Genomic DNA, 22,625 nt, shown 5'->3' with positions numbered 1-22,625 from the left:
GTCATGCAAAGAGCAGGTGAACCTATGCAGTCCATATGCAAAGTAGGATGCGAAGCCGACTGGTCACATATGCTGTATCTGTGATGTCATCTACCGGAAGATGCAGGTTCAGTGCGCTGACTGTATTCCAGTGAAAAGCTTGTCGTAATAAAATAAATGGGAGCGAAGCGATAGCATTACTTATCTCCATGGAGCGCCACATAATGCGCCATCCCTCAAACAACTCGTTTTAGGGAAAATGGTGCCCAGTTCAACGACTGGCTAATAACATACAGCCTATTTTTTTTTCTCCATTACAATACTGATAGCATCAATCGACCTTGCTGGTGTGGCCATGAATCCGGCGGAACAAACGGTTACTTGGCTCATTACGCTCGGGGTTTTGGAATCACCAAAAAAGACCATTTCGGACCCTGATGGATTTCTGCACTCTTCGCTAAAGGATGGGGTCGTCCTGTGCAGGTTGCTGGAGCGGCTGCGTCCAGGCACTACTGATAAAGTAAGCATGCATCCTCCCTTTTTCAGTGTTCATTTTCCTGTAATCTTCACATTACACACGCGTTGATCTTTATTTTTTATCACACAAGTGCCATATATAGTGTATGTTTTGTAGGTAAGAACATATGTTTTAATCCTCTATATGAATGAAAACAGCATGCAGGTCGGTAACGTCATGCATTCAGCGCGCGATAGTGTTGCCGTTGCTTCCAGGAATTTTTTTTTTATTGCGAAATTTGTTCCAAACTGAATTTTTAAATCTGACTGTCATATTTCATAGAAAACCATTACAATGTGGATATTAACCGCATGTATGTAAGTAATCTGCTTTGTATCTGGAAACCTGAGGATAAGCGCGTGCAAATCTTATTACATGGATGTGTATGAATAGCATTAATCTATTAGGTATTATAAAGGTTAGCTATGCATCCTTGCTTATATTGCTTACACTGTAAATGGGCCGCCATAGACAGTAAACAAAATAGCAGATGTGCTCTCATTTAAAGAAACAGTGTTTTTTTTTATTCCCATAAATGCCTGCTTCTTTCCAATGCAATGCAAACTGGAAAAGCATAACAAATGTAATTCATCTGGAGTCCGAAATAATCAGAAGGCAATAGTATTAAACAACAAAATTACTCGATTCATAGTATCAGAGTGAAAATAATATATTCCACTGAACAACATATATGAGGTTAAATGCAAATCTATGAAAGGCATAACGATTTTAAGATGCCTCTCGGAGTAGAATATAATTCAAATAAGAAATGTATGTATTTTTATTTATTTTTTTATAAGCACATGACCACACAGATATAATGTTATCTTGCATGTTTTTTTTTTTTTAAAGCAGCTTCCCTTATCCATAAATAATGCATGGTGTCTCTCCTTCTTGGTTTGGCGTATACAGAGTTTTAAGTTTGAAGAAATCAGTCATATTCAGGGTCAGCTCTGACAATGACTAACAGTCTATGACAGCATAAGCCATTTTCAAGCTACATCATGGTTTCCTTATCAAATTTCACACTCTCACAGTGAACACAACAATAGGATGTTTACAGCAGGTATATAACCTGGCAAGAGAGCTATGTGGAAGTAGGGAAAAAACAACAACTAAAGTTTGCATATTTAAAGTGGAAAAACAAATATTAGCGCACTTGACCTTTTTAGATGGTGTGGGCAGAAGCATCATGTTTCTGTTGGGACTATCCACATGACCTGTCAGAGTGCAATAGAACTAACCTGTTAAATTTAATGCAACATAAAAAAAACACACAACTTGTATGGCCGCTTTATTATCAGAGGCACATCAAAATTGACGTTTTGACCCATATATCTGTACTGCATTTCACGAGTTCACCCTTACATCTAATCTGAAGGCAAATAGTAGGCATATTTTGGCGTGCTGTCCTGGGGGAGGGGTCCGGGCCCGGAGCATAGCCCGAACCCAAATAACTCCCCCTATCCCTAATTTGGGATAAATAGATTAGAAGTGAGGAGTTGGGGTGGAGGAGGGTTGCCGAAAAACTGTCGTGGGACAGGAGGTAGGAAGACTGGATATATATACGCTTGCGTGCTATTTAAGATGATTAGCTAAACGAGATGCACCTGTGCCAAATTGGATGATTATCTGATCGTGCTTCTCCCGAACTTTGTTAATAAAACCACATAAAAATGCAGATGTCATTCCTGAAACTAAACTACTAAAGCAGTATGAGTGTGTGGCCAAATAACAAAGTTCTATATTTTAAATTGAAGGCCTAAAAAGTAAAAAGCTCACAAAGAGCACTCATAACCACTAAAAAGCTGTCATTCTTTGTTCATTTCAATCTCACAAAGTTCTGTTACCAATCAATCTCACACTGTGCAATTAACATATTATTAACATTGTTTATACACTCTATACCACCCCGCCCCCAACCCCCCAAAAGTATTTTATTAAATACTTTTTAATACAATACAATCTAATACAATCTCCTTTTGCCAAGATAACAGCTTTGAATCTTCACCTATAGTAATGCCTGATGAGTTTGGAGAAAACCTGATAAGAGTTCAGAGACCATTATTCTATACAGTATCTCTCCAGATTCTCAGTTTCCCAGGTCCATGTTGATACACTTTCTCCTTTAGTTATCTATAGAGGACTGGGATGAGCACGTCAAAACCTTCATTTTGTACACAGTATCCCATTTTTCATGTTGTTTTGGATGGTCTTTTAAGATTATTGTCCTGATGGAATTATAAAAGTTAAGGCAGGGTCAGTCAGGTTAATGTTTTTATCTGTTGTTAATTGCTAGAATGCATGATGTAATCTAAACAAGATGTCCAGGACCTCCAGCAGAAAAGTAGGCCAACAACATTAAAGATACAGCATTATACACTCACTGGCCACTTTATTAGGTACACCTTGCTAGTTCTGGGTTGGACCCCCTTTTGCCTTCAGAACTGCCTTAATTCTTTGTGGCATAGATTCAACAGGGTGTTGGAAAAATTCCAACATTTGTTCCATATTGATATGATCGCATCGCACAGTTACTGTAGATTTGTCGGCTGCACATTCATGATGTGAATCTCCCATTCCCCCACATCCCTAAGCTGCTCTATTTGTTTGAGATCGGGTGACTTTGGAGGCTGAGTAAAGTGAACACATTGTCATGTTCAAGAAAACAGTCTGAGATGATTCGAGCTTTGTGGCATGGTTCATAATTCTGCTGATAGTAGCCATCAGAAGATGGGTACACTGCAGTCATAAAGGGATGGACATGGTCAGCAACAATACTCAGGTAGGCTGTGGCATTTAAATGATGCTCAATTTGGGGCCCAAAGTTTGTCAAGAAAATCTCCCCCACACCCTTAAACCACCACTGTGAACCATTGAGAAATGGCAAGATGGATCCATGATTTCATGATCTTTATGCCAAACTCTGACCCTATCATCTGAATGTTGCAGCAGAAATCAATGTTTATTCAGACCAGGCAACATTTCAACATTTTTCCAATCTTCTATTGTCCAATTTTGGTGAGCCGGTGCAAACTGTAGTCTCAGTTTCAAAGTCAAGTCAAAGACAAAATCTGCTTTATTGTCAGTTCTTCCACATGCACAGCACATACATACATACATATAGAGAATTGAAATTGCGTTACTCTCAGACTCTTTGTCCATACAGATAACATTAAAGGGGGGGTTAAATGCTCGTTTTCACTCAACATCCTGTTAATCTTGAGTACCTATAGAGTAGTACTGCATCCTTCATAACTCCAAAAAGTCTTTAGTTTTATTATATTCATAAGAGAAAGATAGTCTGTACCGATTTTTCCTGGAAAAGCACGACCTGCTGGAGGCGTGGCGTGTGGGCGGAGCTAAAGAATCACGAGCGCGAATAGGCTTTTGCGTTGAGAGCGTTTGGAAGCTGTGACATTACCATTAGGGGAAAACCATCATCCAAAACAAACCATGGCTAACAGTCAGATTCAGCGTATATTTATGATCCAGAATTAGATCCAGAGGCTGAAATTTAACAAGAGCAGCAGCAGCAACGACGTCTCTATGTGGTATGTATTGAAACTGTATATATTTGCCTAGCGGTTTTGGAAAATGACTAAGTTCCACTTTATGTTGTCTTTTTTTTTTTTTTAAGCTGTACATGTGGAAAGTGCAGTTTGATGACAACATCGCATGTTGTTTTCTTGATGTGCTTACGCGATGATAGCTAAGTTAACAACACAGAGATATTTGAAGCAGTTTTACTCACCGCCTGCGGTTCCAACACACGATCGTGACCCTTTTTCGTTGGGACTGCATTATCCTTAAGAAATAAATTATGTGCAAATCTGGCGTGAAACTGGGCCTTGTTTTTAAAACAAGCATCTTCGAAATGCAGGGAACAAACAAAAACACTTGCACAACTCCGTTGATGCTCTGTAAAAATAAACTCCATCCACTGGTCCCTTAATGCTGTTTTTTTTTTTTTTTGGGAATCTGCAGGGTTGTTTTGCCCTGGCAATCAAAAACACTCCTCTTTTGAGACATTTCGCGATGCTCTTGCTCTGATCAGTGAATGTCTGTTGTGCTCTCAGTGCTCTGCTATATGGGAGCGCGCGCTTTTCCGGTAGACCTGCCCTTAGGACCCATATAAGGAAATTGCGCTCCATCTAACGTCACACAGAGCCATACTTGAAAAAAACTTCCCGAAACTTGTGACAAACCAGAAGGAGTATTTTTGGAACAGAAATACTCCTTCAAACGTACAACTTAATTTTTGAAACTTTGTCCATGTTTAGCTTGGGAATCCAACTCTTTAACAGTGTAAAAAACTCAGTATGCATGAAATAGCATTTCACCCCCCCTTTAACCGTAGAGCATGAATATACAGATAGATACAGATTAAATAAAATGCAAGTATACAAATAAGGGCAAGTAGAAATAAATGTGCCCCAGTGTTCAGTGTGATGGAGCTGGATGTTTTGCTGCTGACCTGTACTGCCCGAGGTCTTCCACTCAGAAAGTCCAACTGTTAGATGCACAGCAAAGTGTTGAGCCCCAGCTAGTATGGGGGGGGGGGGCAGACTTGACGTAGTGCATGACTATCTGTTCAAAGCACTCGTTGAGAGCAGGAGTAAGTGCAACCAGACATTAGTCATTGAAGTAGAAGATGGAGATGGCTTCTTCAGGACTGGCATGATGGTGGTAGCTTTGAAGCATGTGGGGACAACAGCCTGACTTAGTGAGACGTTGAAATTGTCTGTGAAGACATCAGTGAGTTCCACTGAACAGTCTCTCAGTATATGCCCAGGGATGTTGTCAGGACCCGGAGTTTGCGTGTGTTAATCACCTGGTCGCCGGGAAGAGTTGGAGTCTATGGTGCAGTGGTGCTGTTTTGTGCCTCAAAGCGAGCGAAGAAGGCCTTCAGCAGGGAGATGGTGCTGTCACAGGTCTGCGGTGGGAGCTTGTAGTCCACAATGGTCTGTATCCCCTGCCACAGGCTCTGAGTGTCTCTGTAGTTGCTGAAACAATAGGCTATCCTCCTGGAGTACGGTCTCTTAGCCTCTCTGATGCAGATATTTTCTCTTTTTCGGACCATTGTCTGTATACCCTAGAGATGGTTGTGCGTGAAAATCCCAGTAGATCAGCAGTTTTTGAAATACTCAGACCAGGCCATCTGGCACCAACAACCATTCCACATTCAAAGTCACTTAAATCCCCTTTCATCCCCATTCTGATGCTCGGTTTGAATTTCAGCAAGCGTCTTCATCACATCTAAATGCCTAAATGCATTGAGTTGCTGCCATGTGATTGGCTGAATAGCAATTTGTGTTACCAAGCAATTGAACAGGTGAACCTAATAAAGTGGCCCGTGAGTGTATTTCATTGTACACAGGAAGTACATTTTATACCTGTGTTCACCAAAACCATTGTGTTTTAAGGGTTCATTTGACCATTGAACCTAATTCTGTTTAAAGTTCCAGTCGTGTCTGACACCTGAATATGCTGGAGTTTATTTTTGAATGAAAGTAGAGGATTTTTCTTCAAACCCTCCCAAACAACTTGTGGTTGATGTCGTTGGTGTTTGATTTTTGTTGTTTTTGAGACTTTCTGATACCAAGACTCCTTGCAGAGTTTTTGGCCACTCAAGCTTTCCTCTTCATGTTGCATTAAGACACTATAGACACAGTAGACAATACTGTAGGAAGATTTTATTTCCTGTTGTTTGGAACTCCTTAATTATTGTCCTAATGATGGAAATTTACAATGCTTTAGCTATCTTCTTACTTTTATTTATTTATTAATTGACTTAATATTTTGTTGACTTCATATTTTCCTAATAACAGTTTCTAAGGGTACAAATAATTGTGGCCAATGTGTAGATTCCAGATTTCAAGGAATTCCTTTTCTTTTATTCCACACATGATGTTTGCAGTTTATTTAGCTTGCTTTAAAAAAGATTCCTCTTGTTCAGTAAATGTTGATTAAAGTATGTTTTCTTCTGTCATTGATTTCTTTAGATTTGCTTCTCAATTCCGTAAAATTTTAATCTTTTCTTGGTTCATTTCATGTATTATAGACAACCTCTGCCATGCTAATTAAGATAAGCACAGCTGGTTTTAAATTAATCCAGTTTATTTATTTTTTTAAGCATTAGTGACCTTTAATTTGGAGCAAGATAAACTTGGGGAGTGACTTTGTGTCAGACATGTGTCACTTCTCTCACATCTGATTGATCCAGCTTCACTTGAGATCTCTAACCCAGAACATAACCTGCCCCGGAGCAGGTTAGCTGTGGAGTGTAAGTTACTAAGGCAATGAATGCAGCTAAAAGCAAAAGCCCCTTACGTGGTGCCTAAAACCCAGGATTGGTGCAAACTAACCTGAAATGTACCTTGCTAACCAGCTAGCTTCATGGTACAGGCCCCAGGACTCCATAGTCCAGGAGTTATTAATCTGTGTTTCAGAAAGCCATTTTTAAAGCCATGATTAACTATTCTAGATAAAACCTACTCTAGACTTAATTTAGACCCTGTCTGGGAAACGACCACTATCGATTTAACTAAAGATTGAGCATTGCATTTTTTTGTAGGTATGGCTAATGTTATTCCTATGATTATTTCACACAAGCATCAGTTGCTTGGCAGGCATCCAAGGATTCCTTTTACCCCATTTATCCTAATTTGATCATTTTGTAGTGTGAAAATGAGATCAGATCGCCCCACTGGCAGAACCCTCTGGAGAACCTCAAGGCACACGTCTCTGGGGAACTTGAGGAAGCAAAATCACACTGCAGTTCCTGAAAGAACTTAATGAACTTTAACCACATTATAGGGGAAGGCTTGATGCACTTGAAATATATAGCCTATTAAAGGTCATTTTTTTGTTAGTACACAATACAATTAAGTGACTGACATTAACGCTGGAGTTTTGCAAATTTTCTTAAAAAACACTCTTCACAGATTCGCGAATACACTGTCATTGACAAAAATATGATATATACAGATGTCTACATTATATATCGGAAAGTTTTAAAGTTTTAACATTCACCTCTCACAATACCTGCTTTAACTGACGGACCCGTTTTAATTTGCCCCGCCAGAGCAGGGGTGTGTTGATCACGTCCATCTGTGGACGTCACTTCCTCCCGCTTCCTGCTGTCCAGTTCCACGGTGCTGTCCACTGTGTTGGATTAACAAAGAGCCTTGTTTCACTTAAAAAAAAAAAGTTTTCACGGGGCTGCAGCTGTGTTTCGCGATGTGTGTGTGGAAGTGGTGATAGGCAGGCAGGCAGGCAGTCAGCCCGTGGACTCACATACAGGATAGTAGAGGCAGCCCTTCGCTCCCAAAGCTTTCACGCTTTTTAACTGCTCTTCCCGTCTTCCTCAGATCTATCAGGATCCCAAGAACGACAGCGAGTGCTTGAGCAACATCACGGAGTTTCTCAAGGGCTGCGCGGTGTTTCGCGTCGAGGTGAGTCGGTGTGTTCCTGCTCTTTTGACTCTACTGTATGTTGCTGCATTGGCGCCACAATGAAAACAATCAACAAAAGACACGTGCAGTCTACAGAGCAGACGCAACCCTGGACCGATCAGAGAGATCATGCCCTGCTCATCGTTTCATTGTCATAGTCTAGTGGGACAAAAGCTTGGTAATGTTCTGAAAATGTTTTGGGTTGTTGTTGCAATTTTTGCCAGTAACATCTGTATTTTTTGTTGTGAGTTTGTGCGCTACAGCATAGGGCTGTGTCCCATCTATGAATGGCGTTGCTTTGTCCATTCATGTAACTTACAGTTTGTCTTTTCCATATGAGTCTGCATGAATTTGAAGCTCTGGTATAAATTCATGTTTTATTTTCTGCTTGGTTAAGTAGAAAAAAAAGTGTTTTTAAGAATGTGTTTTAACTTTTTAACTCTAAGTACCCTTAATATGATGAGCATTATGTGAGGGACATCCTTAAAAAAATATAGACCGCTATATATTGTGTTTACAGACATTTTAGGTTTATAGGCCTACTGTATGTTTAATATAGTAAGCGTAATGTTATAGACATGTTAACATAATTTTTTTTTATCTGTCAGTGCTATTGCAGGCTAAAATTAATGTAATTATTAAATTAAATTGTATTATAATATAAATAACATTTCTGAAAAAAAGTACATTTTGCATTATGGTTAACTTTACTTTTTCTACAATTTTTTTTTGTTCTGTCCACTATTAGAGCCTGATCAGTTAAAATTTTCACAAATGTGGACAGAAAGACATACAAAGGGCTAGTGGGATTTGGATCTATGTGCATTTATTAAGGAGCAGATGGTTCAGGGTGATGCTAATGTATTGTCAAGTGTATCTACATGTGGTGAGGTTGAGGTCCATGTCACACATGGAGATCTTGGTAGCTGCGTAATGTGTGAAGCTTTATCTAAACAAGTACTGACAATATCTTAGGAAAAGATGCCCTCTTCTCAAGTTCGTTACTCCACATCTTTGACATTAATGCTGTGTCAGATGTGCATTTACTGCTTAGATGTGTATGTTTTGCTGGTGATTCTGTTAATTAATCTCAGGATTTGTTCTCATCCGTATACGTGAATCTCAGAGCTCACTTTGCTTTGTACCTTCTCAACACTGTGTAGGTTTAGGTTCCATCTTTATTTTATTGTGCTTTGAGTTTTCACTTTTGCAGCTCACAGTAATTTGCTCCTCTCTGAGCTGTTAAAAGGTATTTGGTTGACCTGGCAGTGCCCAAAGCTTCATTGGGGTTCAATGCTGTCATCAACAGCACCATCACAGTTTGTTTCTGATTACTAATACTAAAATAATTTAAACTGCACATTTTTCAATAAATTATAGTGGTGGGAGAGCATAGACGAATATCTATAACATAAAACCTATGATGGATGTTCTTATATGTTAACAGTAGAAGTGGAAGATGTATTCCTACAGTGATTTAGTGAATAATTGAAGGAGCTGTAAGATGATGCATTGTCCACTTATTCACATCCACACACTTGTTTTTGCTTTTCTCAGGGCATAAACTGTAATCAGAGCGGAAAGTAAAGAGAAGCTGATGTTTTCTCCGACTGAAGTTCACATGCCTCTGTCCATTGACAGAAGGACACATAACTGTCCGTCAAACATAATACTGGCAAAGGGCAATACAGGACAGACCATATAGAGCTGAACAAATCAGATTTCTCACTTTATGAGCAAAGAGACATAAGTGACCTCTAGCTAACTACACCACCTGCTCAGAGTCTAAACGGCATACGCAGTGGATGACTGATGATTGTCTCCATAGATGATGAATGTTGACTCTTTCTAGGTCTGGACTGTATATATGAAATATTCACCAAATTTATGCATATATTTGCTGGCATTCAATATTTTGAATATCACAATGATATCACAAAGTAATTTATATTTGTTCATTACGTTTTGGAAGCCTCATATCTTTAGACAAATTGTGCAATCATTTTCAAGCATTTTGCATACATTTAAATATTTGTATAAAAATATACATGGGTAAATTTGGTATTTATATTTATGACAGTTTTATTTTTAACTAGATTTTTCAATGTTCTTTGATATTGTGTATTGGAGTACAATGTTGATGTATTATCTTTTTATCTACAATGATTCACAAATTTATTAGACCACCACCACACAGTGTAAGGTTTGTGCCACAGCTGCCCTAAACTAACAGTATTACTGATTAGCAAAAATAAGTGCTTTATATGAAATATAGAAATCGGTCAAAAACTTGATTAAAACGAAACATTTTATTGTTATTTATTAGGCAAATAAAAACTAAAACAACTAAATAGTCTTTATTCACACATAATAACCATATTATATATTTTCTATGGCCTTGATAACAGCTTGCATGCTTGCTGGCATTGTTTTTATGTACTTTTCTACAGTCTCTGTTGTTATTGACTCTAATTGTGCATCTGAATTAAAATAATAATAATAAGGTGCTTTACTATTTTTTTCCACCTTTCTTGTAAAACAGTAAATTAAAAGAAACACTGATAACAACAACCATATTTTAGCATTACAAATACTACTGTGACTAAAGAGCTTACACATACGGGTGGATTAACCTTTACAGAAACATAAAGAATCAATTTGCTAATCAACAATGCTGTTACTTTAGAGTAGCTGTGGCACATACCTTACATTGGGTGGTGGTCTAATACATTTGTTAAGCACTGTAAATTCCCCTGCCTTGTAAATAAAGTGTGCACTTGGCTTGAATAGTGTGGAAGACTAGTTTGTTATACCTCTCGTGTCAAGCTTGTAAAGTATATGGCGCCCTTCCTCAAATCAGAGTTCATCTCCAACCCTAATCAAACTCCCCTACCTGTAATTTTCTAATGATCCTGAAGACCAGATTTGAGGAGCCATGCTTTAAGTGCTTGAACTAGTCCTCTATGGTTCTCTCATATTTTTAAATGACATGTAGGTGCTCTAGATTAATGATGTTATATAATGTTTTTTTTATCTGTGTAGCCTTTTGAGGCTGGTGACCTTTTTCATGGCCACAATTTCAGCAGAGTGCTAACTACCCTTGTTGCCCTCAATAAAGTGACTGCAGGTAAGTGCATCTTTCTAGAATTATCCTGTAATATTTCACAATATTTTTTAAAAACATGTTTACTAAAACAAAAACAAAGAAACCATAAACTGTAAAATTTGAAATCCCCAAATCACAGTGTTATCCACGGTTTCAAATGTGTTCAAAGTTGCTAATGTGCTTATAGCTCTTCTAGTGTGCGACAGTGTTACAGATATTCCCATTGGTGATTTTTCTTGTGTGTTCTTTCTGCTGGTGTAGATATTGGCATAGACAGCGACTCTGTATGTACCCGTCACTCTTCTGCCCTCCGGATCAAGTCCTTCGAATCACTGGCCTCCCAGTCCTCGCTGGGCCGATCTTCTAAATTGCTCCATAACCAGTTCCGCAGCCTTGTGAGTAACACTGGGGTGAGGACACTCAACCAGCCTCAGCGGATCTCAATGAAAATATTCATTTACATTGTGCGTCCCATCTACACTACCGTTAGGGCTGGGTATTGAGTTCATTACTTTTTAGGCACCGACCGAATTGCCTTGATACCATCGAGTATCAAAAAATGTCTTGTCGCTCGGTACCAAATTTGCATAGTGAGCCAATAAGTGTGCAGTATGCTTGATGAGCCTAAATCAGTGATTGACTCTTGCGAGGCATCAAGGAAAACACTTGCATTTGCTAACGAGACAATTCACATTATAACATCATGCTACATAAGGCAAAATATAAAATGTATACTATGCTTTTACTCAAAACTCACTTTTAAACCACCATCAAGTGTTTGTAATAACTTCCCATTGCAATCTAATGTGTGTCTTGGCCATATAATTGCAGAGATATGTTATTTGTAGCCTTTTATATCAAGCTAATCGCTACACCTGCTTAGCCTTTTTCTGTAAACACACTGTATTGTTATGAAAATAGGTAGAATCTCATGAAACATTGTGTGTTCATTAGCTTCATGTTTCATCCAAAATAAAAGTTTTTTTCTGGAAGTGACATGGAGGTTTGTCATTAGAGACAGGGCGGGATATGAATGCGTAATATGAGCGACATATGAGCAGCGAATGAGCTTCCTCTGAGTCATAGAAAACACAGACAGACAGCGCTAGAAGCAGCTAATGCTCATCATATCACGTAAATCAGTGGAAAATGAATATAAATTATGATTCTGTCTAAGCTATTCATTTTAAATAAAAACCGCATTAGTGTAAACATAGCCTAGGGAAATTAGTCCTTGTGACATCATCAGTGAAAAGAGGGCTTGTCTGTCTCCTGAAAAAGCGGACATGCTTTTTAAAATTTTATTTTTAAGAACTGATTTAAAGATCTTAGGCATGCAGCAGTGATCCTCACATACTGACTTAAAATGTACATTTTGCACTGAATACTGTTTAAACTTTATTAATATTTGCACTGATTTATTGTGTTGGTTACATTCGGTTCCTTTGTGCAGTGGGTCTTTGAGTGTAGAAACCTCAACAAACTGAAAAAAAAAAATCGGTTCCTGAGGTAATGTAACCTTGTTCAAATGGATTTCATAAAATTGGTATAAAAAAAAAGTACTGTTCAGGAACTGGTATCAAAGTCAAGGTATTGATATTGAACATTTTTTAACGATACCCAGCCCTATCTACCGTTACAGAGTTTGGGGTCAGTTTTTTAAAAATGTTTGGAAAGAAGTCCCTTATACTCAGAAGGGCTGCATTAATTTGATTAATAGAAAGGCAATGATGTCTTTCGTTTGAGCTTTCCAACTTAAATTTCCAACTTAATGGCATTATAAACCGTGTCCTGGAACTTTGTCTAGCATAAACATATTAATTCACGTAAATGGTCCGTTTTGATTTACGGATGTTGTTAACCCACTATGAGGCTGCATGTAAACATAAGTACTCTCTCTCTCTTAAAGGACATGACGGAGAATAGTAACACACAGTTAGTGGTTAAAGCTCGCTTCAACTTCCAGCAGACCAATGAGGATGAACTCTCTTTCAGCAAGGGTGACATCATTAGTGTTACTCGCACAGAAGAAGGGGGTTGGTGGGAGGGATCCCTCAACGGCAAGACTGGCTGGTTTCCAAGTAATTACGTCAGAGAGGTTAAAGGGTCTGGTAAGCATCAGTTTCCTGTTGACCATTATAAATGTATAAACACAGTCTTCTCTTGATCCACAGTGCATCGTTATTAAAACTCTGTGTCTTTACAGACAAACAAGTGTCTCCTAAATCTGGAACACTTAAAAGCCCTCCCAAAGGTTTTGATAGCACAACCATCAGTAAAACCTACTACAACCTGGTGAGCACATTTCAATAAATTATCCTTTTCAGGGGACACCAGGGTGATTTGCTTAATTTTGGAGGTTTTGTGCATGAGCAGTAATCAGACTGATTTGTGAATGAGCACAGCTGATTTGTAATCATTGTGTTAAAAATATCTGAACTAAAACAGCTGCTCTTTGGTTGTCTTCAGGTGCTACAGAACATTTTAGAAACTGAAACGGAGTATTCAAAGGAGCTCCAGAGCCTTTTGACCAACTACCTGAGACCTCTACAGATGACAGAAAAGTAAAAAGTTTGGCTTTTCCCTTAAAAAACACACAGCTAATAAAATATAAGGATATTAAAAACACAATTCAGTTTTAAAATTCACATTTATTCTGTGCTCTGTCTATGGCTGTTGGGTATAATTTGTTCATTTTGTGTAATTAATTAAAAAATAATAATAATTTGATGGAATAAAATGTAATCGTTTGAGCACAGTTCTTATTGTTTCTCATAGACTGAACACCTCAGACGTAAGTGTCATTCTCGGGAACCTGGAGGAAATCAGCACTTTCCAGCAGACTTTGGTCCAGTCACTGGAGGACTGTACAAAGTGAGTATTATTCTAACCGTGAGCAGCTGTGTAAATTACTTAGCCCTTAAGTAATTTACGACAGGAGGGCCGAAGCACTTCGTGAAACTGAGACTCAATTGAATGTATCAAGTTTCGACTTCTAGCTGATGAAAATAGACCTTGGCGGTAACCTGAGCTCCGTTAAAAGGGTTTGGGTATCACTAGGGGTTTCTAATATTTACACTGACCTCTAGTGGTAAATTCTTTATTAAGTTTGGATAACGCTAACTGGGTTTACCAGCAAAACTGTTTATGAATTTATTAACAGTTAATAAAGTATTTAATTAATATATTAATTAATTAATTTCTATTATTATTAATGTATTTAGAATTATTAATTTAGAACGTTCTAAATAATAGCATGCATTTGAAATAGAAATCTTTTGTAACATTATAAATATCTGTGCTGACACTTTTGGTCAAATTTAATGTGTCCTTGCTGAATAAAAATATTAATTTCTTTCTTTCAAAAAGTCCTACCAAACTTTTGAATGGTAGTGTATCTACAAAATGATTGGAGTCTGTAAATATAAGCTGATTGGAATTAATTAATTGCAGATGGTGTAGTAAAAAACATTGTAATATAGATTTATATCCTACTTAGGAGTATGGGTTCAGAACAATCCTTAGCAAAATAAATGAAGAATATTAGCACAATATTTGTGAAATAATTCTCTATAATGTTCTGTGGTTAAGGCTTCCAGAGCTGCAGCAGAAAGTGGGAGGGTTCTTCCTGAATCTCATGCCCCAGATGAGGTCTCTTTATGTGTCTTACTGCTCCAACCACCCGTCGGCAGTCAGTATTCTCACCGATCACAGGTACGCCACCATACCTTGGCCTGATTTTACAGAGAGCCTCTCCTCTGAAAACTGGCGACTCTTCTCATTTCTGTTCCTGTAGCGAGGAGCTCGGGGAGTTCATGGAGGGGAGGGGTGCATCGACACCAGGCATTCTCACACTGACCTCTGGCCTCAGCAAACCCTTCATGAGACTGGACAAATATCCCACATTACTAAAAGAACTGGAGAGACACATGGAGGTAGAAGAGAGAGTTTGAGCTTATGGGCTGTTCTGTTGAGGTTTTAATGATTGGTGGCATTTCGGTGTGAAACTGTTTTTTGTCTCCTTCAGGAGGGTCATCTGGACAGGACAGAAATTCAGAAATGTATGACGGCTTTCAAGAATCTCTCTGTGAGTGTTAGAATGCTAAAGCAGACTTGGTTGTTTTGCCACTGCAGTAAGGTGTGGATCATTCCCATGGAAAACTGCCTTCTTAAGGTGTTGTGTTGCCATGGTTACAGGCACAATGTCAGGAGGTGCGGAAGCGCAAGGAGCTCGAGCTTCAGATCCTGACCGAGACGATTCGTCTGTGGGAGGGGGAGGACATCAAGACTCTGGGTTCAGTGCTGTATATGAGCCAGGCCATGGTCCAGAACCACGGCTGTGAGGTGAGATCTCAACAGCTCGTACACCTCATGAACGTTTTTTCTCCTAATACTGTGAATTTGAGGGTTTGATTTGACCAATACTAGACATTAATGTCAGCATGAAATTAAATTCACCCTTTTCTAAATGCATGTTATTCATGATATTGTGAATGATTCATCCATGCATTTTTTTTTAAATAATGTTTTATCAAAAAGCTGGACTGAATAATATTAATAATGATAATTTAGTCTGTTTAAATCCCGACACTTTCTTAAAATCGATCCCGAAAACACATTCAGATCTTCCTCCATCTAACAACCAATGCATCAAACTAAGTCTTTGCTCTGTATTTTTCTTTCCTTTTTAGATAATGCTTTACTCCGATGTATGTCACAATATAAAAGAGCAGATCTGTCGCTATTTCTGTTTCACTGGGTCTTTAACAGTTCAGGTGGCTTCTGGGGAAACCAATATAAAAAAATACTTATGATAAAGCAAAACATTCTGACAAAAATGTTTGTTAGCAGTCATACCACATGTCCTATGTCTGGGAGTGACATGGTGCCAAACTGTTGTGATTGAAAAAAAAAGACCCACTTCAGGTGATACCACTGATCTATATAACAATATTCTCTATTACAGATATGGTTATTATTTTTTAAGGCACATTTTGGAAACTATATGTGTTTTTTTTTTAAGTTATATCCTAAAATATTTCGTTCTCAGTCATGGACACCATGAATGGAAAAAGCTAAATTACAGCACAAATGCATTATAAGTAAATTCAAATGGACAAAAATGTTTTTTAGTCCTATATTTATGTATATATATATATATATATATATATATATATATATATATATATATATATATATATATATATATATATATATATATATATATATATATATATATATATATATATATATATATATATAATGGCTATATGGTATTATAGTTTTTTAAATTGATATAATAATTTTTTTTTTTTTTTTAGGAGAGGCATGAACGTTACTTGCTGCTGTTTCCTCATGTCTTGCTCATCCTGTCTGCAAGTCCAAGGATGAGTGGCTTTATCTACCAGGTCAGAACCCAGCTGCTGTCAGAACTGATTACTGCGCAGCAGAATAAATCTCACTGTCCTTGCTCTGCCACCCCCTAAAATCCACTCAAACCACATCTTTTCAAAACATTAAAATGGCACTTACGGCTCTAGCACAAATAAAAATGTCTGCTTTGTTTCTCTCAGGGCAAGCTACCTTTGAGTGGGATGACAGTGACCCCATTAGAAGACTGTGAAAGTCACAAAAATGCTTTTGAACTCTCGGGTAAGGACAAACTGATGCACATCTTTTGTGTCAAGCGTTTTTGATCATTATTAGTCCTTCATTGACTCTGCGTGTTTGTCCATCCAATAGGAAGCATGTTCGAGAGGCTTCAGGTGATCTGCTATAACAAACAGGATCTGCAGGACTGGCTCGAGCATCTGAACCGACAGATCAAGCACACCACTATGGCTGCTCCCAGCATGAAACCCCTCACTGTCCCCTGCCACACAGTGAGTCATCTATTTCACACCTTAAAGCCAAAGTATACTTCAGTATTACACCTACACAAGGGTACGCGCACCAGACAATTTCTTTCTATGTATGCGCAGGGCATGCACCCGCATTGACTTTGTTATGCACTAATCAGTTGTTCCACAAGGTGGCGACACTGGCCCAGGTCATTTTTTCACAGTAGAAAATGAATCAAAAGAGACGGAACAACGACAGCAACAAATAATGGAGACTGCAACAACAACAGATACCTGCATTGACAAGCGCTTGTGTGAGAGGGTTTTGAGATCACAGCAACTTTATTCTAAAACAGTACAAAGCCATTTTATCAGTCATAACTTCTGTAGAAAAACAGAGCAGACACTGGACAAAGATGAAGCCTTCTAGAGCACATGTGTAGACCGCCTGCATTCACACACACCTTGACTGGTCTATACTTTGAACGGCTACATGTTCAACTGCAAAATGTGTAAAAAAAAAACAAAGTATACTTTGGCCTTTAGTAAACCACACATATAGTATTTAAATATTAATGTTTTAGAAATATATCTATCTGTCTATCTGTCTGGTTGTCTATATTTATTTAACACTTTTATAGGTGGCATGCACAAAAAGCTTTAAATACAGTTGTGTAAATACAGTCATAAAGAGCTTTACAAAATACAAAAGTACAAGTATTTATTTATTTTTGAATTATGACCTGTAAATTATCTTCAACTTCAAGGTTAACCTACATTTTGCCCCTGCAGCTCCCGTCTCACCCTCTGACGCCGTCCAGACATGGAGAAAGCCGGGGCTTGACAGTTGCTCCTGCATACCACACCTTACCACACCCCTCCTCTCATGGGACCCCTCACAGCACCATGATGTGGGGCCCCCTGGAGCCCCCCAAAACCCAGAAGCCTTGGAGCCTGAGCTGCTTGCGTCCAGCGCCCCCACTCAGGCCATCAGCTGCTCTCTGCTATAAAGAGGTATTCTGGCCTCCGATTACAGCTAATTATGCAGCACACTGGACTTCTAGTTAAAATATTGTGAAAATATATTAAATGTAGTATGATATAATACAAACCTGTTGATTAATTGTTGATTGATTCCCTTGATACTGTAGTCACTATTATTTTGATACTGTGGTAATATGTGAACACTAATTAACACCTCTAAATAACTTCATATACTCTCTCATGGCACTGTAAGTCTCAGTTTTACCTTTTTCTGTTTCCCTTTCCTATTTCTATTCCTCCTTCTCTTTCAGGACCTCAGTAAAAGTCCCAAGACTATGAAAAAGCTGCTGCCCAAGAGAAAGCCGGAGAGGAAGCCGTCCGATGAGGAGTTTGCACTGAGGAAGAGTAAGTCAGCTGGTTTATAATGTTATTGACACTGAGAGTTTCTGAAAGATCGTGCATCTGATGTAACTTCTGACCTGTGAAGGTACTGTAGCTTTGGAGGAAGATGCTCAGATCCTGAAAGTGATCGAGGCCTACTGCACGAGTGCCAAAACCAGACAGACTCTGAACTCAAGTAAGTCTCGTACGAGGGCCCGTTCGCCTCCGTTTCGTATCCTCTGAGACATTCCTCATTCATACCTACTTTTCTATGTGTAACATAGAAATAAACTAAAGTCTGTTGATCTTAACAAAATTATTCAGAGATCTCTTTTAACAATAACCTCTCTCTTTGTTTTTCACTCATCATACTTAATGTTCATTTATTTATCATGATCCCCTGCTCCCCATATTTTCATTTTGACATCTTTACACATCATTTTTGTTTATTCATTTATTTATAAAACCCATTTGCTCTCTTGGGGTATAATTGGTTCTTCCGTCTGTGTGGTTGCACAACCCACATCCATTCTTTGTTCGGCCCCCTTGTTTAATTTCCCTTCCATTTGCAATTCTCCTTCCCTCCCTTCATTCATATGATTTGACCCCCCTCTCATCATCTGCGACTGGACGTCGTCTTCAGCCTGGCAAGGCACTGATCTCATGCATAACCACGTTTTGGATCAATCCAGTGTGGACTCTCTGGGCCGCCGTAGCAGTATCTCGAGGCCCGAGACCACCTCGGACCTCTCAGAGGACTCTGACTATGACAGTATATGGACGGCCCACAGTTACAGGATGGGCTCTGTTTCCCGTAAGAGCTCCTACATCTCCCACCAAAATTAAACTCCCCCTCACTCCTCTTATTTCAAGTGACTTTATATTTATTTGAAACTATTTATTTATTTAATGATCTGTCACTGTAATGCATATTTATTTTATTCATTTTTATTTATTTTTTTAATTTCTCAGTGTTGTATTAATCATACGTCGTCATCATTTTCTACATATATATGCACTTTCCCAAAGCAGTTCCCTGTTGCCTTGACATCTGAATCCCCCGAAACCACCACCTCACTTAACTCAGTTTTTTTTTACTTTGTTTGCATCACATTTGGTATTTATGTAAGTGTCCTTTAAAAAAAAAACTGATGTTTTCATTCCCAGATGTATTTAATTTTTAATGCTGTTGAAGGTACAATACACTCTGAAGGCAACAAGGACATGTTCTGCTGTAAAAAACAAACAAAAAAAAAAAACTAAGTGTGTCTGTAAATATTAGAGCATTGTCGTTCATCTGAAATATGTGGTATTAACTTGGACTTTTACTGAATGTGAACATTGGATTGCCACTCTGCTGAAACGAGGAGTTGGGTCTTTTACCAGAGAGCTTATTGAATGAGAGAAATTCATAACTATGGTTCTCAGATGGCATCATGAACAGTATTACTGGGGACGTCTGGCTCATACTTATGTGATATAAATGTATTTATTTTCAATTTGGAAATGTATTTTGAATGATTTTGGACTTTTTGTATGCTTGTATCTAACATGTAAGTTTATAGTGGTGTGTCTATGGTGAAAAGTATGGAAGTTTACAGAACAAATGTTGGTTTAAATTCTGTTAGAACCCATTCAAATCAGGTGTGAGGATGGTAATAGTCGAGTTCTGTGAGACTGTCAAAGCCTCAGTGTTTGATGCTTTTCTTTTATGTATGACGTGTTTATGAGAGAAACAAGAAAATCTACTTGCTAGTTATTTCAATAATGACAAAGAGTATAATTCATCATGTTTTGTGATTTTTTGTGACCAAGTTCTATTCTGTGGTTTAAAAAAAAACAAAAAACAAGAAGACAATATGAATATTTACTACCTTTTTGTCGGTCGTTTCATTCAGATATACTTAAAACCATTCAACAGAGATACTTCAGTGATGTTTATGTGGTTTGAAATTAAGACATTATTAATGTGTGTTAAATATATATATATATATATATATATATATATATATGCAGATTCAAATACATGACAAAATACCACAAACATTGAAATATACATTTTGAATAAATCTTGGGTTGTTTTTTACACCATGTTTATCCTTTAAAAATGACAGCAAAACAAAGACGTTGTTTCCATTTATCTTGCAACAACAAGTATTGTTTTTGTTTGATTTTGCTTTATTTTTATATAAGTGTATAGCTTATTTTCACTTGATGGGTTTTGTTTTTGGGGTTGATGAAATTTTAGTTTTACCGCCCTTCAGGAAACCCTTGGTCCTCTGGTTTTTGAATGCTTTTAGTTTTCTTGGATGACCCCTCTCTGCATGACTAACTCCTGTCTCACTCACGCACAGTCCTGTGTAAGTTTGATCCAGTCCAAACTATTTATTTTGAGGCACAGTGGTCCTGTACTGACCTAATCAATGAGTCCAACTTAACCAATCTTCCTGAAATCATTCTGCGGGGCTTCTCTTTTCAAACAGGACAGTGGAAAGATGCCAGTCCAGCTCTGATAGTTCCTGGGGAGGAGACTTTCAGTGTAGACGAGTTGAAGAGTAATGGTCAGACTCTTCTGGAGGAGAAGTAAGACTGCATATTTGTCCATTTCCAGAGCAGAGTTTATAATGGGAATAAATAAAGAGGGATGCCTGTCAAGAGAACACAAATCGAATAGAAAAAAGTATTTACTGACAATATTCGATATTCAATGTTTCCTAGGAGCCTTGTGGATGTCGTTTATGCGCTGAGAGATGAGGTACAAGAACTTAAACAGGTGAGTGTCTTTGAGGGCTGGAGGAAGTTTTCCTAATATTTAAATTAACAGAAAACACTAGTATTTAATATTTTTTTCTATTTCCTGCTTACATGATTTTACCATTCTAACAGGACTATAAAAAAATGAAGAAATGTCTGGAGGAAGAACAGAGAGCCCGGAAAGATCTGGAGAGGATAGTTCGAAAAATGTTAAAGAATATAAACGATCCTTCTTGGGATGAGACCAATTTATGAGATAAATGTTGCCTCCTTTTTAGTTTTTGTTCTTTTACATTAGTGTTAAAAATGATCGGGAAGTTAAACCAGAACATTCAAATTATCATGTGTTTTCTTACATTGAAACCACCTTTGTTGTTTGTGGGTACGAGTCTGTAGTAAATAATCTTACATATTTGACCTTACATGGCTCATTCCAATGTTAAAAAACTCAAAGAAATGGTCTTTTAGTGCACCTACACCAAGCAGATTTAGTTTGTGAAATCCTGAAGAAATGTAAAACCACTTGTTTATATCTGAACCATCATGATGTGACTTGGTAGCTAAATCTTGTCGAGTGGCATGAGTGTAACCTGTGAATATCCCTGACCAGTTTGTGTTTCACCTCATGTTAAGGTGTTGAGAGAGTACTTCAGTCTTTAAGTACCACTAATGTTTGGGATTGTGAGTGTCCCGTTTTTCTACGTAATACTTTTGTCATTACAAAGCTTCAAGAGATCATCATATTTTACTGTTAAGTTCCATTTTTAAATAACTTTTATTCAGATGCTCTCTGATTTAAGATTTTGGATCTGTGAATATTTACATGAGAAATATACAGAGGAGTTTTTCATTCCATGTAATTGTTTGTTGATATTTAATCTTTTAGATGCACAAGCATCCCAGATTGCACTCTAAATGTTGAATGTGGGACATGATGCTTATGCTTGTATGTCAGTATGTTTAGTACCTGTTTTAGGTGCCATTGCAATTCAAGCTGTGACAGTTCAATATTATGATACTCATTATACCTGAATTATTTTTTATATCAGTTATATCTGTATACATTTCGGTGTCAGTGACTTACTGTGACAAAAGCAGAGCCAAACTCTTATTTATGGACTTGACTGTCTGTGACTTATTACTGTACTTGACATTTATTCCTATAGTGCTTACACAGCAACACTAATAGAAAAGCCTCATCAGAATTCATGTTGAATATTTATTAATAAGAATTCTTTACCTCAGTTCCATGTTACTGTAAATTACTGATAAAAAAAAATGTATATCTTGAATGCACTGTAAGTCACTTTGGATAAAAGCGTCTGCTAAATGCATAAATGTAAATTCTGTAAATAAAGACGGTTGTTTATTTGCTTCTCTACTTCAATGTAATCAGTTGGGCTTAAAAAGAAAAAAACTACTGTGAAGTACTTGTACTAATTGTTTTTGAAAGACATCTTATGCTAACCAAGGCTGCATTTTTGTTAAATCAGAAAAAAATATGAAAATATTACATTTTAAAGTAATTTAAGTGTATTATTTTTTTTTATATACAATTTATTCCTGTGATGCAAAGCTGAATTTACAGCAGGCATTACTCCAGTCTT

The 22,625-nt window shown here is 37.7% G+C and overlaps 1 protein-coding gene across 8 annotated transcripts; it reads left to right on the top strand.

Moving 5' to 3' along the window:
* On the top strand, positions 1-22,387 carry LOC113053383 (rho guanine nucleotide exchange factor 7-like). Of its 8 annotated transcripts, XM_026218352.1 has the most exons (23): positions 3-499; positions 7,870-7,953; positions 10,996-11,080; positions 11,321-11,454; positions 12,969-13,170; positions 13,266-13,354; positions 13,529-13,623; positions 13,838-13,933; positions 14,651-14,773; positions 14,856-14,994; positions 15,087-15,146; positions 15,257-15,403; positions 16,381-16,467; positions 16,633-16,711; positions 16,802-16,941; positions 17,692-17,913; positions 18,195-18,288; positions 18,371-18,460; positions 18,908-19,084; positions 19,478-19,490; positions 20,767-20,847; positions 20,983-21,037; positions 21,151-22,387. In XM_026218352.1, the coding sequence occupies exons 1-23, from the start codon at positions 335-337 to the stop codon at positions 21,271-21,273; spliced, it is 2,580 nt and encodes an 859-aa protein (XP_026074137.1). In that variant the 5' UTR covers positions 3-334; the 3' UTR covers positions 21,274-22,387. The 8 variants fall into 8 exon arrangements, 7 of the variants coding, with proteins under 7 accessions (XP_026074136.1, XP_026074134.1, XP_026074137.1 ...); XM_026218351.1 differs by lacking the exon at positions 19,478-19,490 and having other exon boundaries at positions 1-499; positions 11,321-11,469; positions 18,908-19,078; positions 20,748-20,847; XM_026218345.1 differs by lacking the exons at positions 18,908-19,084; positions 19,478-19,490 and having other exon boundaries at positions 5-499; positions 11,321-11,469; positions 20,748-20,847.
* Positions 22,388-22,625: the final 238 nt, after the last annotated feature.

The sequence above is a fragment of the Carassius auratus genome, chromosome 34 (genome assembly GCF_003368295.1).
Source record: "Carassius auratus strain Wakin chromosome 34, ASM336829v1, whole genome shotgun sequence".
Lineage (NCBI taxonomy): Eukaryota > Metazoa > Chordata > Actinopteri > Cypriniformes > Cyprinidae > Carassius > Carassius auratus.
The sequence above is the reverse complement of the archived record's forward strand: the minus strand, read 5'-3'. Positions and strand labels throughout refer to the sequence as shown.